The sequence below is a fragment of the Harpia harpyja genome, chromosome 16 (assembly GCF_026419915.1).
Source record: "Harpia harpyja isolate bHarHar1 chromosome 16, bHarHar1 primary haplotype, whole genome shotgun sequence".
Classification (NCBI taxonomy): domain Eukaryota; kingdom Metazoa; phylum Chordata; class Aves; order Accipitriformes; family Accipitridae; genus Harpia; species Harpia harpyja.
The window spans coordinates 14,667,796-14,690,667 of NC_068955.1; the positions used below are offsets into that span (position 1 = coordinate 14,667,796).

The following is a 22,872-nucleotide window of genomic DNA, read 5'->3' on the forward strand; positions in this document are numbered from 1 at the left end:
AACAAGGTCTATTTCATAACTCTTCACTTAGACACCACTCATCTACAGAGTTCTCAATCCCTTCACACTGCAGAGCATGTCCTCCATCCCCACACACCGTTCTTGCCTCCTCCCTTGCCCTCCAACATTGCCCTTTGAACAATGCCTCGCTACTGCCTCATTCTGTCCTCTAGGCCTGCAATACCTTAACATTTTGAGAAAGTAGCACCTAGAAGAGTTAGAAAAGGGCATCTACCTAGAGATGAATGTGTAAAATACTTGTGAGCATTTACTGTACTAGTCCCACCAGATGATCATGTTAAAAACCACTGTAACTTGTTAACTAATGCGCAAGACTAAATAAAAGACAGTAACTGAAAATTAAATTCTAGATCAGTCTATAAACAAAGACTCAAATGGTGGTCCTCTCCAACAGACACGTAGTACGCTTTCATTTGGATTATACATTTATTAAATTAGAATGAAAAAGTTAATGTACTTTAGAGTGCAAGAAACACATTTGGACACTGGACCTCAATACAGAGAAACAATGTCTTCAGAATTATTACAGCAAAAAACATCCTCTGTACGGTATTACATATCAACCAAAAAAGCAATAACATTTGTAAGGGAAAAAACATTCAGTACCATCAGCAGATGCAAAGAGCAGTAGAGAAGAAAGTAGCAACGACCTAGCTAGACAAAAAATGTTCCTACCTTTAGCAAGTTTAGGCTCTTGGCAGGACTCAAACTAGTACTAAGAGCACTAACTTTTAGCAGGTGCCAGCCTTATACAGCTGGCTTTGGCTCCAAGCTGCTGGAAGCTGTTGAGCAGAAGAGCAGCATCAAACACAGTATTATCCCATTAGCATTCTGTCAAAAGCCACAATCATAATGGGTGACAATTTATTTGTTTTAAATCAAGAAACAGACTTTCAGTTCCAATACCTTAATTTCACAGACCCCAGATTAACTAAACACTCCCTGCCTTTTTTTATCTCTCTCCAATTCAAACCTGACAATGAACAGTTTGACCGAGAGGATATATATGCTGAAAAGCTGAGTAGGCTTATGATCAGTGTTTTGTTCTTTTTAACAAGATAAAGTAGCACATCTTGACGTAGAATTTCAGCTACAATGCTTAATTAAATCAAGACAAAAAATCCCTAGAGCAATATTTAAGTATAGTGTAACATGCTGAAATCCATCTACTGGCCATACTGCTCCTACATATCCCATCTTCAACTCGTACAGTTTTGCATAACATTTGCTTAGAACAAAAGAAAACAAAAAATTTCTAAGAACAGGAGCCTCCTTCAGAGGCCCAGAGCCTAGTTTATGAATAAACCTGGCTAACCTAACATTCGCATTTACCCCCTCTTGGTGGTTAGGATTGAAAGGTGTTTATTCTGTGCTTGAAATTGAGCTGTAATAGGATTGCAGTACAATTTACCAGCCATTAAATTGAACCATGACCACTTGCTTTTATAAAAAGCTGTATTATGGATCCCAACATTTTAATATAAAAATTGTATATATATACATTTTCCCCGAATTGTTCCATCCCTAGCAATTCATGCTATCTGTGTAAAAGTTAGAGCAAGGGACTCTTGCTGGAGATATCTAAGCATTGAATCCTTACCAAGATTTACCATTTTGGGTGACAATGTCACAAATCACTGTGCTATAAAGACCAAATGCCTCTACACCTACTCAATCACAAAATTTACCATGATTGTAGGGAAGGGGCAAGACTAGTTTCTTGAAGAACACCTGTTTTATTTTAGAAAATAAAATCGTGGTGACTCTACAACTGAAGCACACAGAAACTATAGCCTTGAATCTCATTACTGAAAAGCCAATTGGAGGATGTATAAAGACACTTAGGCTTTCAACGGTAAATTTAAGATGGTAAGGGATTCATAACAAAACTTAAAATCGTACATTATGAAAAGACTTCTTTAAAAGGTCAGAAACTGGGATGATTTTTGGTGCTGTATTTTTAAAGTTTCAGTATCACTTTTAATCATTTAAAAAAAAAAAAAAAAATTCATGCTCTACTGCCAGTGCTACCTAAAAGCTTCTTGAATGTAGGTGGGGGAAAAAATAAAATCAGCTTTTCAGCAGATAATAAAGAAAATATTTTAAGCGTGGGACATGAAACCAATTATGGGGAAAAAGAGAATATGGGTCCCTTCTCCCTATTCCAAACCTGGCTTTAATGTCCTCATGACTCAAGAGCCTAGATTTCAAGTGTACATTCGTTCCAACTCTCGAAAATATAAAGGTCTATGGCTATTGTAGAAAGTATTTGAAATCAAGCATTAAAAAGATAAATCAGCAACATTGCACATCACTGGAAAAATAAACTGGTGCATACTATTTAAAGTGCATTACTTTACCATCTATAAAACCAGACACCTCAGAAATTTATCAAACAGCTGTAACTGGTGCATACTGTAAGATTCCGCAGCTCCAAAATGAACTGTTACTGGAAAAAAAATAACACTAACAATAAATACAAGCAACCTCCAACCTCCTCTGAGGATCAGACTATAACTCAGATATGTTAAATTTTCTCACAAAGAATTTATTTCCATCTGCATCAAATAATAACAGATCGACTACAGCAACCGTAGTCTAACAAGTCACTGAGCAACTCATAATGCCATTCAAAGATTCTGAAGCTACTTTTCATGCTTCTTATTTCGGATTACAGGAAAAAATACAATAGTTTTTTCCACTAATATAAAATTATAATTTTGCTGAAATATAGGTGTAAAGAAAGAAGCCTTAAAACCAGATCACAGATTTCTACTTTTTTAATGTAAAACACCACCTTAAATAATTGTTAACGGCTTCAGTAACTTTCCAGGTATAAAAATCTTTCCTTCTGCACTTATCCTTTGAAATAGCCATGGGAATGCAGAAATAGTAGTTACAGAGTGCAATTAACTGTGGGAGTACACCAGAGCTCAGTCCTGGTCTCTGCTACAGTAATACATACTGTACGAGTTAAAAGTTACCTGTTAAGATTTTACAGATACATAACAATACTATATGGGAGGATAAAGCCCCAAATGCACGCCAGATAATGTATTGCCTTGGTGCCTGATGACTAGATTGAATAGAAGATGCTCATTACAAATACCAACAGCGCAACCTAAGAAATTTAGCTTATTAAATTAAAAATCTTCAGTCAGAAACAGTTGAATATATCACAGCAATAACTAAACACCACAGGACAAGAAAAGGGTCTTTCTTTTAGTTTCTGGCAGAAATAGGCTGCTTGATGAAACCTAAATATTTTAACAAATCAGTTATGTTTAAAGAGCAAACCCTCCATGTTTTGGTTTTTTTTTTTTCCCAATCTAACAAACAGTAGTAAATCCTGTACTGCATAGAGTTACTTTGTAAGAACAAGTTTGTGTAAAGGAGGAGAGAGAAAGAAAAAAAGCAGCATTACTCCCCACCCCATCAGAATATAGCCACACGGGGCACAGCTGATAGTAAAGATGCTTCAATGCTATATTGTAGGACATAAGCTAAACTGAGTATGTACAGATTGAGAAAGAAAGTGAAAAAGATCCAAGTGTCCAAGGAGAAAAGGGTTATAATCTTCCACAAAGGATGCGCTAACAGATAGCTGTTGGGAAATTCTTCCTCTAGCTAAATCCCTGGCTTGGCAAGTAAAATTAAGTGGCATCAAGGACAGGGACTATGCAGAAAGTTGGGATCTATGATTCTTCAGCCATCTGAAGCAAGGAGTTGATAGCTGCATCCTTGTTCCCCCTCTGAGCTTCTAGCACTGAGCGGATTACTTCCCTGTCCATGTTGGGAAACATGTCCTGGATAGATTTCAGATCCTCTTCATTACACAGGTGCTGAGGGTTGACTGCAGGAGGTGGTATTGCCACTGGTACCATGCCTGGATTACAGACTGCAGGCATCCCTGCAGGCAAAAAACAGAAGAAAAAAACCAAAACATACATGAGTAGAAAAAAAAAAATATCATCATCAATGATTTTGAAAAAGAAAGCGGCTCATGACTCACCCCAACCCACCAACTTCAGCATTTTTTTTAATTTTTTTTTTTTAACATACTCCAGAAAAAAAAAAAAAGATTGCAGAGATTATACCTAGACTGTTGCAATCGGAATACATTTTTCTGGAACAGGTTCTCTACCCAAGTTATGCTCCAGAAGTGGTAAACTACAGTATGGCAACAGGTACAGCTCAAAATTAGGTATGGCTTGCATTAACCAGGTTTACACGTGAATCACTAACCAAACACTAAACACACCACAGAATGCTGTAGTTGTTTTTTTTCCCTCCTGCTCTGATCATATTTTAGTCCCTAGCGTATTTATGTTGTGATGAAAAAGATGGTTTTACATCAGCAATACACATTACTGATACTTAGAAATTCAATGAATGCAAGCTCCATTGCATTCAAAGGAAAGCAAAGTACTTAGGTTCAGTAGGAAACTGGACCACACTCATAAGCAAATGTTTTTCCCTGGTTAAAGTTCCATGCAGTTCAGCCTGCAGAGTCACAAACTGGCAAAAGAACAATTCCTCTTATGCCTATAGGGGTACAAACTGCTTTTTCCTGTTCCTCTGCCAGAGGACAAAATTAATCTGACTTTTTCATGAACTTCTAATACGTCTGTGTAAAATTAAAAGTACTGTCAGTTTATAAAGGCAGTTTTAGAAAATGAGTTTTCTAATTCCTGTTAAAAGGAATTACTAGACAGAAGTCCCTTTTCATCACTTAACTTTTATCATTAATTAAGCATAGATCCATTGCTGAAAAAACTACCATTTGTTTTCATGAAACTGAAACTAGGTATAGTATACATCTAGAGTCTTTTGTTATCACCTCTGAAAATGGTGTATTTTACTTCTTCTCTAAGTAGTTCCAGACCCCTAATTATCTTAGTCCCACACCTTTGTGTGTTACTTTTCCAGTTCTGCTGTACTGTTTCTAAGGTAGGGCAAGGATAACTACCTGCGTCTTGACACAAGCATGGCACTGCTGCATACAGCAGCATGAGAAAGTTTTTGTATTTGTTCTCTATTTGCTTTCAAGCATTTTATCCCATTTCAAACACTATTCACCTGGTATTTTCATAGAATAGTCTACAGTAATTCAAAGATCTTTATGTGTAGTAATGACCAATCAAGAAGTCATCACCAAATATGTATCAGTTAAGATTTTTCTTTACACATAATACATTAACACCAGCCTCAATATACGATTTTATTTCCCATTTACTATAATGAGATTCTTCTGCAACCACCTGCAGTCAGAGAGACTTAGAAAATTGCTAAGAGTTTGTGTTTTGGCAAATTGTCTATTAGTCCCCTTCCCTTGATTAGTTTTTTAAAAATATGATGCACCCCACCAAAGGCCTCCCTCCATTAGGGGATGACTCATCACTTATTTTTATCTGTTCATCAGCTTTTCAAAATAGCTATTAAACCACAAGAGGACCTTTATTGTATCAGAATATCATCTGATATCATTTTCAAAATGCAGCTGACAAGATGATATACACATCATTCTTACCCACATACTCATACACCTATAATTTCTAAGGTATGAGCTTTCCCTACATAACCACATCACCTCTTCCTGAAATTTACCTACTAAGTAGTTTGTTTTAAACCAGCTTGTTCTAATCTCCATAGGTTTTAATCAGTTTATACAATAGGGAAAGCATTTACTTTAGAACTGTTTTTAAAAAAAAAAGTCAGTTTGCTATCCTCCAGTCGTCTGAAAGCAAGACTAATTAAGCAATAGGTTACATACTGCATTTGGCAAAAAAAAATCCAAAGTACAAGACTGAGAATAAATGTTATCTTACCTGCATTTTCTTACTGACCCTCTTTAACAATTAGTGTTAAACTCTAAAATTATAATCTGAGGCTCCTTCTCCATAAAAAAAGCATTCCTTCCTAAGGAGGACAAAACCAAACACTTTCTTCCTCCCTGCATTACGGTCTCACATTCCAACTGGGGTTTTTTTGTACTCCCTTATATACTTACATCTTTATAGTCACTTAATTACCTAAACTATTCTAGGTTCTCTGCTTTTTTAAAATAAATAGTTCTCAACTCCTTACACATTTGATCTTCAAAAGCTTTGTTACCCAACCTTATTACCAGTTTTGTTTTAATATATAATTCAACTCTCTCACATCCCCTCATTTGGGCAGGCCTACCTGTTTTGGGCAGAAACCTACTTTACTGTTTTACTGCAGAGATTTTTTAGGATTCTCCAAGAGTGGGGTTTTTTGTGTTTGTTTTGTTGTTTGTTTTTTTGTTTTGTTTTGTTTTTTTAATTTGGCATGCATTTACTTTGTGCAGCTAACAGCTTTTTAACATAGTTTTTAGTTCACCTGTTTAGCTTGCTTTATGTGACCTTAATTGCTTCTCCTTAAGTTAAACAAAGGATGAACCTTTTGCATCACCACTATTATACATCTTCAAAACAAGGTACTTTTTGAACCAGGTTTCATATATTACTCAGGAGTAGATCAAAAACTGCTTCTCTTCTATCAAATTCTGACCAACTGCTCAAAAAAGCATAACATAAAGCAGATCTATAACTGACAACATTTTCAAGCGTGCCTCTTGGCAGCCTCATCTCTCTTAGCATAATGACTAAAGTACTTAAGTGATCAAACATCTTGCAACTATATTATACTACTTCTATTCAGACTTAACATCTCCTGAAAAAAAAAGGGGGGGGGGCAAAGAGCAATTTCAACACTTACCTTGTCTCTTCAAGATTTTCTTTAACCTGTAACTATTTCATCAGAAACCTCTATGCTCATTCTAACTTGTACAAATATTTTAGCATCTCAGTGATTATCTTTTATTCTATCAGCTTTAAAAATGCTATATTAAAATTCACATTCAAGGTTGGATCAGCTAAACCCATCTTAACTTACATCAACTCTGGCTGACAAGGTACTGTAATTGAATATAGTTTGTGTGCATTGCAATCATAACCTTACCTAATGTACTCTGCTATTTCTTTCCTCAACTTGGACTTCTATCCTGTCTGAAGGGATGCATTACTGACTTGTAAGCACCTCCATATTTACCAATGTTCTGCAATTTTGATTTTAAAATTCCCCTTGTAATCATCCTAAGTTTTATTAGAAGCAAAGAAAGAACCTAGATGCTTTAAGTCTAATGTACAGGCTGCATATATTAGAAAAGGTTCATGCTGGCAACTAAAGAAATGTCCCTCTCACCATAAATTTATTACCTGCACACTGGAACCATGTCTCTGCCCAGCCACCTGCATCACACCACTACCAAGGATATCTATTGCCTCTTCCGCAACAACCTAAACTTTAGCTCTAGAGCTTACTATGCCATTTGGAACTTGGTCCCTGGAATTCCATCTGGCACTATGCGTTTGAACATCTGGCGAATCAAGAGTTTGTGGGCACCCTGGAGGCAAACCACTGTGCAGTCCTCACCAGCACTCCAAATACATTTCACCCAATAATCACATCCATCAGCATTTCAGACTGCCTCTTCTATAGTTTCAACAAGCCTCAACTCATTCCTCATGCCTCCTACAATCTAGACATTTACAAGAGGTGAACAAAGATGTATGGCCTCAAAAAATAAAGTTGCAAAGTACCTGAAAAAACAGAGCAATAGAAGTTATGTTTTACTTCTAACACAAGCTTCCTAATATTCTTCAGTAAGTCACCAGCACCCTAAGATTATCCAGCTATCAGCCTAAGTTGTGTAGGAACTGTCCATACAAGAGGTCAGTTTAAAATATTAATCCAAATGAAACATGAGGCTCACTTCCCAAGTGCCACAGCATCCTACAGCTTACCAATAAAGTTTCCATGTCTTGTCAGTGTCAAAAAAAATCAAGACCAGCACACAGCTTCTCTAACTGCTTTCACCAAAACAAGGTAATTATGAAGACACGTCATCTGCACAGGCAGTATTCAAGAACTATTTTCAATCTAAATATTCAATTTTAGAGACAAATTTCCTGATAGTATAGTTTTTCACCAATGATTTTCAAAATCCATTTTCTCAGCTCTTACAGTTCTAAAATTAGTTTATGCTGTCTACAGCTACACTGTATACAAATGGAAGTCAGTATCACAGTGATTTTTAATAAATACCTCCACGATAAATGCTTACTTTTCATGAAACTCAACATTCAAGCTATACAAATACCAATTTAAAGAGTACCTTGCTTTTTGCTTTGTTCCACACTCAGGCTAAAAATAACCATAATTTCTGATTTACAAAATAGTAAGCAAGACTTACGCATAAACTTAGATCTATGCAGTGAAATTTAGCAAATATACATATATATATATATGCAGTCATTAGAGAAACTTATAATAAACTTCAAAATTATCAATGTTCAGTAAAAAGCTGCTTTACATATCAAGCACCTCATTTCACTAACAGGTGAAAACTTAAACTAAACCACGTAAGAATCCACTGTCAATGGAATTACACACTCCTGTGTTGCTCTCAGGTATTAGGTAAGTGTTATAAACCAGAAGAATGGAGCACTGTTTTCCAATTCAGTGAAATGGCAATGGCAAACGTGCTGGCATAAGCAGTGACATTCCAATGCATGAAACAAGTATGTACAATAGCAAGTCATTTGCTACGAGCAGCAATGGAAGCAAAGCAGAATTAACAGGGTAAACTTTTTCTAACTGCACACAAGGCATTACACACTTTTTATTTTATTTTCTTGTTCAGTCAAGTGCCCTATGTTTAATTTCTTAACTCATTATTATTCTGTCCCATGCATAGACCCTTTCAGAGTAAACTCAGGAACCTTCTCAGCACAAATTCTTTCATTTAAAGGAAGAATGCAGTATCACCTCTTTTAAAATACACAAATAGGTCCTGATGATATTTGCTTCAGGAAAAAAAAAGTGCTAAAATATGCATGCCATCATCTCAATTATTTTTTTAAGTGTTCTAGCAGTTTGCAAAAAAGCAAAAGTGAAGCATATGGACCAACAGAAAAATTCTACAATCCCACTGCTCTGAATAAACCAAATACGTTGCCACAACCACATCAGTTTTATTTACGGCATCTTTCTGAAATTCAGAGCATCAAGAAATGACATTTTATCTCACAAGGAGCAATTCTAGAATTTTCTGAACATACTCGATTAAAGACCAATGCTTTTATCAAAGTTAAGTATGTGACAATATCTTTGCAGAATTCAAAGGTGTAATAGTAAAGTAAGTCTAAATTGAAGGAAAATTCATTTCCTGTAACATAATTTGCTGTTAAGAGTTCTGGTCAGATGCTTAACCTGACACAGATCTAAACCATATACACATGAAAGATACACACCGATGAAAAAAAAGTGTTATCATTTTGAAAAAAGGCTTATATGACGATTAACAGACAGCAATAGGCAGGCTGTCTTCTCAATGTCATTGCAGAACCGAGGTCTTTGCTGTCAAGTTTAGAAAAAAAAAGTCATGATGTTACCTGCTTCTCCCCAAACCTTGCAGTAGCAGAACAACTGCAAGATTAAGTTTTCTCTTCTAGGAAACAAGTACTATCACCTAGAATAGCTCACTGACATACCACAGTTTCAGAAGATTAACATCACGTTTTATCCCTCAACACCATTATCGCCAATTACTTTAATCATCATAGCTTGAAGCTGAGCAGATGACTTTAAAGACTTTCCAACAGATTAGAGGGGCTTTAAAGATTTCCAGGAGATGCATTAAACTGTTCTACTATGACATCCAAGTGGCAATACCTTGTGATACAGTCTGCTGTAACAAATGAAGCTGTTCAGATGAGTTCATGCAAAGACTCTTAAGTCAATGAGGATGAGAGTGAGAAAAGAGCTTGGAAACTTACCCAGAGCAAAGTACTCAAGCCCTAAAGATAGGTGAAAATGAAGGGGCAAGGGGAAAGGAATAAGACATGGGAAAGAAATATTAATCTATTTTTAAAAGGAAGTGAATCATTTAGCTTTGAAAGGTGAAAGTTGGATAAACTTTTCAGGATAAACTGAGGCAATTGGGTAAAATCTAAACTACCCAATATCAGAAACTAAATGCTGCTAGGATTCAGTGTCCCAACTAATTTGCTTCAGCGCTCTGAACAAGTTTCCTAAGTGTGCTGTTTTTACAGAAATAACAATGAGAGGAATTCTTTTCAAAATAAGTAAGCTAGCAAGTGTTTGCATCAAGGATTACATTTTATAGCCCACAAAGGACAACATAAATCCATGGTTTGCTGAACAAATACCAATAACATCACAAGCTAACCCACGAAACTCAATACAGACACCTAAAGGAGTAATGTACATATACACACAACTTTGCCTCAATATAAAAATGATATTCTGGACTCTGACAGGGCCCTGAAACACATGAGGTTTAAACCTACTTTTTACACAGGTGTTTATAAGTTAGACTACAAATAGATTTCCTATTTACCCCACAAATACTTAGCTGATAAGAAATATAGCTTGCTTATTGAACTAACTTTTTTTAGCTGTTTTTAATACACTATCAAGAAGATCAGCTTGGACTGTAAGCAACTACTATATCACAATATTCTACACCCTAAATTAAGTAATCTTTAGAAAAAGAAACAGGGAGAGATGGTAGATAAACTCAACTTTTAGAAGAGTAACAGGATTGACAAGTTCAACTTTTCCCTAACCCAATCCATAGATATATCATCTATGGCAACTATAGCTTGTAGCAATTAGCGCTATTGTCAGAAGTTTTTAATTTTTAAAACTTTTTAATTTAATTAACATGGTGCAAGAATATTCTATGGCTATTTCTGCTCTCATCACAGCTCTGTAATATCTACCATCAAATGTGGGGAAAAGAACATTACTTGTGTTGGCATTTCAAGCTTCACCTGCTTACCACAGTGACTAACTGCTTGCTACTATTTACCTCAGCTTGTACGATAGAGATAAGTGTGAGAGGAATTAGTTGCTTTGACCTTAATTAGAAGGTTAGTTACATATAGTAAGTTTTGAACAGAAATTTTCTATTACAGAAAAAACAGCTTGGCCTTCGTGACACAGCTAAATTTGACTTGACAACATGTCTCTTTAAAGCACAATAATTTTGGACAGTTAACAAATAATTGTTAAAACTGTCTGGATAAGCATTTTACTCTACCCACTGTATTTCCATCATAGATAAGACTTAGATTTTAAGTGTCTTGTCCAACAGCAGAATATCCTCCATTTCAGATGTAATAAACTATTCAGTGCTGCTCTTCCACTCTTCTGAAAAAAACAGATAGAACTTGCTTATTGACTACACTCATTTAACTGGGTAGGTAAAAAGCCTGAACTAAGAAGATGGGAAGAAGGTAAACATATTCCTGTGGAGTATACTGATGTCCTCCTACCAGTGCCCTTCTTGAAGAAGTCTCAAAAAGAGAGAAAACCCTGTACAGTGTTCCAAAGAAAGTGTACCAACAGAGTTTTCCCAGAAGATACAGTCAGTTCAGCTGGGCAGGGAAGGTCAGTAGTTTGCATTCACCTTTCTGAAAGAGTTTACAGAATCCAGGAAGAGCATCTAGTTCAGTATATAGAAAACATTCTGACAGTACTCCATGTCTTCCAAGATGCACTACTGGTTCCTTTTATAATTTGAAATTACTTTTATTAAGCCATACAATTAAATGTATGAAACAGTAAAAGTATTCTGAAGTCAAGTCACTTTCAAAGTCCAAACCTAACTATCCATCTAATTACTATGAGTGGGTCATTGATTAGTGAACAGGCAAAAGCTTTAAAACTCAGTGCTTTGAGAAATTTTGATGTTGCCCACAGAAATTCAAGAACAGCAAATACGAAGCACAGCAATATTAAAAAAAATTATCAAAAATAGGTCAAAGGTGGCTTGTAATAAGTTTGGCATTTATAAAGTGAAGGAAGGACATTCAAGCTTTCCCAGAACAAAAAAGTTCAAATCGAGGGGTGGGCCTTTGCCATGCTTTAAAAACACAAGTCATAGAATCAGGAAGAATTTTTAATACAGAAGATTATCATAGCAGTATTTAAAACAAGCACACTGGGTCTTTCCAGAAGGGCAATACTCCAACACACAGAACAATAAAATTGTTACATAAAGGCAAATTCTTATATGCTAAAATGTCAGGCATTACTATCATTTGCTAAATATTAGTTATTTCTTCACTTGTCCAAGTAGATTTAATAAGTTTTACTGAAAATATTCAAGATAAAAAATTTACAGAACACTAAGATCTGACTGTCAAGATACACCACTGTACTTGTTTTTCAGCTTTGAAGGTCTAGTATCAGTTTTATCTGTTCAGTTCTATGTCTAGTTTCAATTATACCTGAAACTAGCCTCTTCTTCATTTCTACTGTTTGTACTCTGGCTAGCACAGTAATTTTGCAATACAAATATTCTCATTTTGATCTGTTCAAGAAATTCTACCACACCTTCTATTACATTGCTATATGTACCACCCCAGCTATCATTTTTCTTTTAACCATACAAAAGATAACTATATTTGAAGTTTGCTAACTGCTTCAGTCTATAGGGATGCGATGAACCTACAAGCAAAAAAGATATGGCATCTAATTCAAACACAGAAAATCTACACAGAAGTCTGGCTTACCACAATGGAATCACACTTCAGGATGCACACACAAGTTGAAACTAGTTCACTGGCAAAGCAAGCAAGACTTAAATCCTGAGAATTAAGCTATAGAGATAAAAGCACTTTAAATGAAGCAAATGGCATGTGTTCATCGGGGAATAAAGTATGTAACCAAACTTTTTTTTTTTTTTTTTTTTCTCTAACTTAACTCTATAAAAATTAAACAGGAGGTATGATTGTTTAAGTTACATATCCAGTCTTCTGTTAAGGAGATTACAGAGAATGAAGTTTTAAATTCAATCAGGAATTGAGTCTTTAAAAAAAAAAAAAAAAAAAATTTGTTGTGTCAGCCTTAGTACTGTGATTATGTCCCACACACTATCACTCATTCATACACTTGTATGCAAAGAATTTCAAAATATGTAAATTTATGTCTTGTTTTCCCCCAAAAGAACAGATATTGCTGAATAAATGTCCATACAACAAACTGGAGCTTGTCAGAGCTGTAAACGAAACAGAAAAAACCCAGCTGAACTTTACTTATCAGTAATCCAAGTAGGGCAAATTCAAGCTTATTTACATACTTCAAACTCTTCATCTTTGATAGAAAAATTACAAAACCAAAATTAACACATCTTTCTATACAAGTCCAAAACTTACTTTGCACAGACCAAGAGAACTGACAATACTTGCTTTAGCTCTTCTTGATGTATCTATGTAACTGTCTCAGAGCTCCCTAACATTTTTCATTCGCTGTGCTACACATTTAACATTCTGTGTAACAAGTCTCCAACAAAGCATATTCAAAGACCACAGAAGAGTCAATCCCTTTACGGGCTATTTAAGCTGCAGTTACGACAGCAGAAGTCATTTGGTGCACTTTCTGAAGTCTGAAGAGTTTCACACATGGATTGCCACCATTTAAATAAGCACACATTATATTAGAGTGCAGTCTGCTATATATTTAGTTATTCAGTGACCTAAGTCTAAAATAAATACTCAAAAAGAGAAGGCTTCAAGCTACTTGCTCCAAGTCATTTTAATCCATTTAATCAAACTCACACAGCTCCCTTAAACAGGGTACAAGACTGAAAGCAGACCTACACTTAATTCACTCACTCTTCTCCTCCCAAAAATGTATCATGGGAAAAATGGTTAAGGACAAAATAATTTATAGCTTCCCTTATATTCTGAAAAACAAGAGAAATTTAGTAGTTACTTCTGCAAAACCCTTTATCTGGAAGTTTTAAGAGTCTTCAAGGAGAGAAAACATACCTGCTATAGGCACATATCCAACTCCTTGCTGATATACAGTGGGCATTAGGACCACTGGCTGGGGCTGCATCATCATGGCAGCTGGCAAAGACTTGACACAAGAAGCACAGGTTAGAACAGATTAGAACTACTCAAGAAATAGAAAAACACTAAACCAGCAATTAAAACAATTAAAACAGTATTTGCAAGCAAATCGTCACATTGCAAATCCATGTTCAATATTACAATATGACTATACTAAGTGCTAATCTACATTGAGCAAAATCTCTGGCAAATTAGCTGAACTACCATCCTTTTAAGTGACAGTTAATTTGCCTGTAAATGAATATAAACACATCATGTCGAAGTAGCCTTTTGCAACAGTTTGATAAATTTTGTCACTGAAATTTTGTTACTGAAGCAAATTATTTTATAATATGGGTTTTATCAGCTTTTACTCCTTATTCTTGTGAAATAAATATACAACATAACTCATCGTAAATGATATCTTAGAGCAAACCTGATTTTTATTAAAAGCAGTATACTGCTCCAAGAAGCAAGTTTTAGTTTAAATCAATTATTTCTGAGGTAAACCAGTACTTTAAACAAAATATCAACTTAACACCATTCCCTTTTACTACCACAATTCCTGTTCAGTTTGATCCTGGAAAATATTAAAAGGTCAGATTCTATGTACAGTACATTCATGGGCAGACAGTTTTAAAGGTTAATTACAAAATCATTTCTCCTAGGGGTAATGGAACAACTGTTCATGTGGGGCAGAATGTGAATTTGAAACAGCAGGGAACATCTGTTCCCAGTTGTGCACTCAACAGCAACTTCGAACTTTTGATGACGTACAAGACTAGTATGAAGCATTTAGGGCTGCACGTACTGTCCAACAGCTACTTAAGACAAAGGTGACAGATGAGAGAGTAGTCCATGAGCTGCTAAATGGACTAGTGTAAGTCAGCAGTTTATGACCAGGAGCACCAAGTGAACAAGAATGGAAGTGAAAAACAAAGTTGTCATAAAGAGCATTCAAACTATCCAAGAAAGACCCAAGACAGAGAAGAGTTTCCATTATTTTTGCTTTTAAATTGACATGAATTTCTAAAGATTTAGGGGCAGAAGTTATTGTTAGATTCCACAAAGCTTTTAATTTATTATTATGATTAAATTAGAAATTGCAATGGACCATTTGACTCAGGATTTCTTTTTTGTACTTCTATTAGCACAGGAATAAGCTGAATTTTTGTAATTGCAAAGCCAGATAAATAAATACGGATTTACCACCTCACCAAAAAGTATTTACTGCCTTAACTAATATTTTTAACTGCTATTCCCAAAGTTAAGTATAATTATTTTAAATGCTAACACACACGAACACCCAGCAAGGTACAATGGAACTCCTTCTACTTCAATCTAAAATACCTCCTTCCCACTACCTAGCAAGCTTCTCTCCCTTCCTCCTCCCACCTCAAACTTGGCTTACCGTGTACGACATAACCAGATTAATCATTCCTTCCTTGTCATCACCCTGCCTTCCACTCAGGCTGTACCATTCATCCTCCACATTTCCTTGTTTCAGAGACTCAGGAATTGTAATGTGTGTCCAAGCGATGCGGTCATCCATTGAAAAGGCCCGCTGGAATACAATTAAAAAAATATTATCAAGTTAATTGTTCTAAAAAAAAAAAAAAAAATCTTAAAATTATTCTTGACTAACACTTCCTTCAGCTTTATGTTATTTCACTTTGCCAATTTTATTTTTTAAGTTATTTCTTTTGAAACTACTAAAGTGTTGGTAAATGTTTTAACCATCTCCTTTCCAAGAAGGATGAATGTTGCTTAAATGGGATTATAGATTGATTGCAGATATTTAATAAGAAGAAATTGAAAACCTGAAGCGGAACACTTGTAGAAATACAACATAATAGCAGCCTCATCTGTGTGAATGTAGTGACATCATATCAGAGGCCATTAAATGAAAGTAAACAGCTTCTGTTTACACTACTACAATAGGCTGTGAACTCCAGTAATTCAAGAGCAGACACAAGTACTGATCTGCCACACCAGTTGCAGCAATGAAACAGACACTTCAACCAATCAACTAAGCCCACAAAATAGCATCCAAAAGCCTCACTCGTATAATGACCACACAGCTGCTGCCATGTCAAGTTTTACTACACACAGTAAGAGATGCAGGAAAAAAAAAAAAAAAAAAAAGGCAAACCACAGACTTTAGCCTCAGTTGTAGCTTCTTAGTTTCTGCTAATAAATCCTAGAGACTACACACAGTCTATATTTGACAGCTTTATTCGGAGCATTTCCGAGCTTGGGAAAGCTTCCAAGCTCCTCCTGGGTTAGAACAACACTGAAGAATTTCTGAGTAAAACAGTATTGTATAAATAGGCTATTTTTAATAGGGACAGTACAGAATATAAGATGCAGGGCATTCTGATAGCGAAGAGGAGCTTAAACACCACTCAGACATTTTTGCTTCTCTTCCTTTGCAGGGAACCCTGCTAATGCCCCTTATCAGCTACCAAAGGAAAAGTAACAGTTCTGACATTCTTGGGGAAGAGTGAAGCCTTACGCATTGCTGCTCTTGGGATTCTGAAAAATGTTCGCCATCTCCCAGAGAGCACAGCTAAGAAACAGCCTTTGGCAACTCAACCCTTTTTTTGCAAGATTTCACCCAAACCTCAGTCCAAACAGGAGATGGGGAAGGGGAAAAAAATGAATAAAAATATATATAAAAAAAAAAACAACCAGCAGTTCTGACCTCATCAAATATCTCTAGATAAAAAGAGTCCACACCCGGGGGAACAGTGCACTGAATAACTTTGTTCCAGCGGGGGTTCTTGGCTCCGTTATGTGCCGTTGGAGTTTCATACACAGCATACCCCAGCCGTATCCGACAATATGGATCCATGCGGGTCATTCCATAGTTTTTTGCCAGTTTTGCCTGTAAAGAAAAGAAAGCCTGTAAGTGTATAATATTTACATTAACTTGAGAAGTTAATTACTATTAGTTCACAACAGAATCAAATACTGAACAAAGGACTAGATTCAATTATGAGGTAGACAGGAAGGAAAAAAAAAAAATCAAGAAAAACAGCATTCAGATTAAAACATAAGCCAAGCGTCTGGCTCTCAAACGAGACTTGAAAAGGGAACCTCTTTTTAAGCTGTCTGTTGTAGAATATACACATCTTTGCCACAGCTAAAATAAGTTACTTCATACCAAACCAAAAGATACATGATTACAAGGAAATAGTAGCAAGTTCAATTTCTGCCTAGGTATCTGCTCTCCAATATACAGTCATAAACTTAACATGATAGGCAGCCTGTCTTATTTCACTGAAGTACTTTTAAAGGATGAATTACAGAAATCCAGTAGCTTCAAGAATATCACACAATATAAAAGCACAAACTGCAAAAGCAGTTCAATTGAGGTAAAAATCTAGATCATACTTTTCCAAGTGGTTAAAAAACTTAATTCAGTGGGCAACTTAAGTTCAACGTTACTATAAAAGCAGGTACTGTATAGAATCAGAAGATATCCAACATACTTTTGCTGTAACACCAGAAGAATAGAACAAAACAAGTTGATGACAGTCCTGAAGACAACACTGAGTACTGTTGCATAGCTATGCCAAAGTAGAAATCAGACTTTTCGGAGATGCTGCTTCTCTGGCCTGTACTAAGCAGCCTATAGTTCTTTTTACAGTAAGTGACAAAATATGGTGCCTAGGATGCCTCCCACCTACAGGACATTTAAAGAACTGGAACAGTTGAGACTTCGTAAGATTTAGTCACAATGGCTGCAGCTCTGGCCTGGAAAGCCCTTTTCTCCTTCAGGGCACATGCTGGTTCAGTAATTCATACATTAGAGCTAGTGAGAAAGGTCTCAAACTGTTTCTTGTAAATGTGGGCTTAACAATTAAATTAGGAAAGTTGGCACCTAAATTATGCACTCTCTAAACTCTGAAGTCCCAAGATTAAGCAGTTTATCATAAAACTTCACCGAAAGAAAAAAGAGCCTATAAATTGTCTGCCTAGTAATTTAAGAGGACACAATCAACTGTGCTTAGACAAACTCACCACTAGTCCATTATATCTGCAAGAAAAAAAAAAAAAAAAAAAGCAGTACTTTCCCCAAAACATTTTCTGATCTTCCACCAGTTTCAGTAACAGAATTAAGGCATGCTGCTCTACATACTTCACCAACACATATTTAAACACAAAAGACTTCAACCAGCTTTTCATGTTCCACAGGTTAACTATGCCATGACAAGTCTCCTATCTGGAATGCCACATGCCCCAATATGCAGCCAAGACTCCTGCTGCATTCTTGCATAAACTCCCAGACAGGTACAGAAGACTATCTCTGGGGACACTGCAGGGTTGTACTGCCATTCAGAGGGAGTATGTACTCCCTCGACAGGCTGGAGAACTGCACAGACAGGAATCTCAAAGTTCAACAAATGAAAATGCAACGTTCTGCCCCTGTGGAGGAATAACCACATGCATGACTATAGGCTGTGGGCTAACTGGTTGGAAAGCAGCTTTCTAGAGAAGGACCTGGGGGTCTTGGTGGACACCAAGTTGGAGATAAGCCAGCAATGTGCCCTTGCAGCAAAGAAGACAGACAGCATCCTGGGCTGCATTAGGAAAAGCACAGCTAGCAGGTCAAGGAAGATGATCCCTTCTACTCAGCACTAGGAAGACCATATCTGGAGTACTGTTTTCTTTAGTTCTGGGCTGCCTAGCAGAAGACATGGTGATACTTGAATGAGTCCAGCAAAGGGCCACTAACAATTAAGGGTTTCACAGAATCACAGAATGGCTGAGGGTAGATGGGACCCCTAGAGATTGTCTAGTCCAAGCTCCCCACTCGAAGCACAGTCAGATGCTCAGGCAAGTTCTGAGTGTCTCCGCAGCTCCACAAGCCCTTTGGGCAACCTGTTCTGATGCTTGACAACTCCCGCAGTAAAAAGATTTTTTTATATATTTAAATAGAGCTTGCTGTATTTCAATTTGTGCTCACTGCGCCTCTTGTCTTTCCTCTAGACAGCACTGAAAAGAGCCCAGGTGTCGTCTTCATAAAAACCTGATGGCAGGGACTACTCAGGGAACAGTCTTTGGGGGAATCTCATCCACAGCTCTCTCAGCCTTTCCACATATACAACATCCTCCTTAATCCTTGATTAAGGGACTGGCAGGGGGTCAGGGAGGAGGTAGCAGTGGGATAAGGTTTGCACTAAGTAAACTCCAGAGGTCCCTTCTAACCTCAACTACCCTGTGATTCTATAACAAGTGGTTAACTTACAGACATGGCATCAAGAACAGCCATTAGGTTTTACCCTTCAAGCAAGATACATGGGTTTTTTTCTTGTCTGCACAAGCACCTAAAAATAAACGAGGATTGAACCTGATAAAGACCGGTATCAACTCCATCAGTTCAACCATCCAAACAGGAATATGGATGTTTCTGTACATAGCCACTCAAAGTAAGATGCAAAACTCCTTCTTAAACACTGTACTGTCTGCCCCCTTATCTGCCCCAGGAACTTCTACCATCTATACTGATTGGATCAACATCCTGTGACAAAAAGTACTTCAAGCTGTCCAAGCAAATAGCCAAAGATGAACAACCTATGGAGTAGCATACAAGTTGCTAGAAACTGCAAGAGAGTTGAGACACAGCATCTTATTTGATAAATGTTTTGTTTCCTTATGGGCCTGAGGTTTAACCTGAATCATCTATTCCTAGCTCTGGAAAAAAATTATAATAAAGCTTCTTCCACTATGCTTCAAAAGTGGTAACATTTTTCTGCTGTTCAAAGTTGCAGAAGAGGTTTCCAATCTTACACTCTCTGAACACAGATTGGGAAACTCATCAGAACTAGAAAGAGGGCTGCAACTGAATGCAATGAATGAGTTCAAGTGTCTAGACCTTAGAAGTAATGAACTTTGAGAAAGCATTATCTCCAGTTTGCAAAGGAAGGATATTGGCTGTGAAGGAGCAAACTGACCAGCGAAAGACATAGAAAGGAAGGAGGATTGGTGCCTCTTTCCCTGAGAGACCCTATATAGGTTTACTCCCCAATAAGGACCTCACCATGGAAGCTGTAACCGTATGCGTACTATTCCTGGCTTGGTGCTAAATTTGAGGCTAAATACCACTTTGGTATGTTTTTAGAGAATGACTTGAAAACAGCACTTGTAAATAGATGAAGTGTGTTAAGTTAATACGAAGGACATCTGGTATGCTAACATAGATAAACGGAATTGTGTTAAGACAGACAAGTTTTAAAACCTGAAATGTTATGCATAATGAATGCAGTAATACAGTACTGCCAAGAGATAAAAGAAAGGATAACAAGAGAAAAGAAGTAGAAAATAAAGGGCTAGGACTAAACACTTGTGATAAATAAGAAAGCCTGCAGAAAACACTAGGAAAAACAGCAAATGCATTAGAGGAAACGGGATGGAACAAAGCAGTCACTTAAAGAAAAATATGTAACTCAACTGCAGTTCCCTACAATATTCTCAAAATTGCTAATGTCTTTCATATTAAAGTGTTTTTATAGGAAGCATTCTTAACAGAAGTTTTAAGAGAAACCTGTTCATTGTAAAAAAACCATGAGTTTATTTGATTATGTGCTATAATAGCAAGGTTTACAGAACACTGCTGCACCATGCACGATGCAGCTCTGAAACATGAAACTGGACAAAACACTGATGTACAGAACCAGGAAGCTACAAAAATTTTAAAAATTACTCATTCCCTATATACAAGCAATTTAGTAACTTGAATTCCAACACAAAATCTTTTTGTGGCCACTGATCAAAAAAGATTAATTGTATTAATTAATTACAATTACTTAATTGTACAAAGATGGTACAATTTATACCTGTACTACAGTAATGCTGAGTCTGCCTACTGTACCCATTGGTCCTCCATACTGTAGCTGCTGAGCTGCCTGGGCATCCAGCTGGATTTGCTGTTGCTGCTGGGTTGGGGTAATGCGAAGAAAATCTTGAGGAAGCTCACCAACATATACCTTAAAAAAGAAAAGAAAAAGGAAAAACACAAACTTAAGTCTTCCACTTTCATAATGAAAAAGAGAAAAGAATATAAATCAAAGAAAAGCTTAGCAAAAATGTTCAGCAGAACTTAGTCTAGTTTTGACAGCATGAACAAAGAACTAATTAAATGACAAAACTGCAGCTCACGTAGGGAATGTTCTCATACTCATTTCTAAACCCACTAATTTCCAACGTAAGCCTCTGAAGAAAAGTAGGACATACAGAGCCAAGGCTGCTCTGCAACTAAACATTTTAGTAATCCATGCAAAAGTCAGAGCTACCCAGTTTTACATCCCATTCACATATGACATCTGATAGCACCCAGCTCTTTCAATATTCACCACTCATGTTGCATCCAATCATCCCTGACAAGACACAGCACACTGCTTTCATTTGAAAAGGTCACTTTCAGAGTCACCTTCAAGACAGATCATAAACTCCATGTTTCCTATGAACCAAATCCTTCAACATAACTAAGAATTCTTCAACATAACACAGATGCCCTAATGCTTTTCCAATGTTAAACACAGCTGGTGGGCAACTAACCTTGGGGACAATTTGGGGACAAAATTCCACCATACTCAAAATAATAATGGAGAAATTAAAAATCTGGTCTACCACAAGAAAGAACCATGACAAAAAAATTCAAAGCTGAAAAATACTAGAGGCACTCCGTCACACGTGCCAATATGAGTCAGCAGTTACCATGTATTTCCTGTTAGCTTTACAGTAAAAGAAAGTTTCTACCTATTACTTGTCAATTCTATTACTGTCAATTCAACAACTCAAGTTGTTTCCAGGTTTTAAATGCTCAGTGAACATTATCAATAACTCATTTAGAGAGATCATCACATTAAAATAACAAGCATACTGTAATAATAAATTTTAAAAGGCAAATAAAATGGCATAGAAAATTTGTAATTAAGCTTTACATTTCTGTTGCCTATAGAGTTGCTTACATATTTAATACAGAACTGTCCACCGCATCAAGACAGAAGACAGCGCAAATTCTTATGTTGCAATACCAGGCACAATTACTCAATTGTATATCTGACAGCTGCATGCCTACAGAACATAATTTAAGAAGTTAACAGGCCTCTAGGACATAGCTTTTGAAGATTAGACAGCACTTGCATGTCAAGATTACATCTTGGAGATAGAAATTGCAGCTCTTGCCAAATCACATTTTGTATGACTATTGCTATCTGAGAGCCTCAGGATCCTGGCAACATTAGGTGTTACATGCCAGAAAGGAAGTTTATCAAAAAAGCTAAGGAGGAAGTACTGAATGCCTGCTGCTAGGCTACTGGGAGGGAGGGAGAAAGGGGAATCAGTTTTGCTTACAAGCATCTTAAAAATTTACAATTAAGATCCTAAGTAACTTAAGTTTTAAAAAGTGGGGGGAAAAATGGGGGCAGAAAGTGAGAAGACTAAGCTAAAAGATAGTGCTAATATTAAAAGAAAGCTTATTTAAGTTAGGCTGGAAATTAAACAGGTCTTCTCATTAGAATACATGTTATAAAAAAAGGAGTTAGTTTTAAAATAAAACATAATCCGTTTAGGAAAGATTTGAAATGGCACCAGAATTAGTAAGGCAAAGGCATTTACAACACAGCAGGTCCCCTCCAACCCTTCATCTCCAGGAAGTTTCAAATCTGTTATTATTAGCATCCCCAAGAATAGACATCATAAAGATTTCCCATAGTCAGAAGTGGTAGCTGAAGCCCTGCAATTACATTCCCATATATGCAAGCTCCCTCTGTCAACTTCTCAGAAAACAGGATAGCATATTTTGTCTCCACCATCTTAACATAGACATTGGAAAGCTTGATTAATTCACAACACAAGTCTAAAAATAAAATTTAAAAAGTGAAAGCTATTATAA

At 36.5% G+C, this 22,872-nt stretch overlaps 1 protein-coding gene across 4 annotated transcripts in view; it reads right to left on the bottom strand.

Moving 5' to 3' along the window:
- Window positions 1-428: 428 nt before the first annotated feature.
- TOLLIP (toll interacting protein) overlaps window positions 429-22,872 on the bottom strand; it is a 30,060-nt gene continuing 7,616 nt past the window's right edge. Inside the window, exons 2-7 of one of the 4 annotated variants that reach the window (XM_052810801.1) lie at window positions 20,813-20,962; window positions 16,675-16,857; window positions 15,382-15,534; window positions 13,908-13,998; window positions 9,885-9,905; window positions 429-3,931 (exon numbers count right to left, since the gene is read on the bottom strand). In XM_052810801.1, the coding sequence (XP_052666761.1) occupies window positions 3,717-3,931; window positions 9,885-9,905; window positions 13,908-13,998; window positions 15,382-15,534; window positions 16,675-16,857; window positions 20,813-20,962 (813 nt within the window). In that variant the 3' untranslated portion in view covers window positions 429-3,716. Of the gene's footprint in view, window positions 3,932-9,884; window positions 9,906-12,966; window positions 13,136-13,907; window positions 13,999-15,381; window positions 15,535-16,674; window positions 16,858-20,812; window positions 20,963-22,872 lie in introns of those variants that run through there. The other 3 variants (XM_052810802.1, XM_052810804.1, XM_052810803.1) reach the window with 3 other exon arrangements.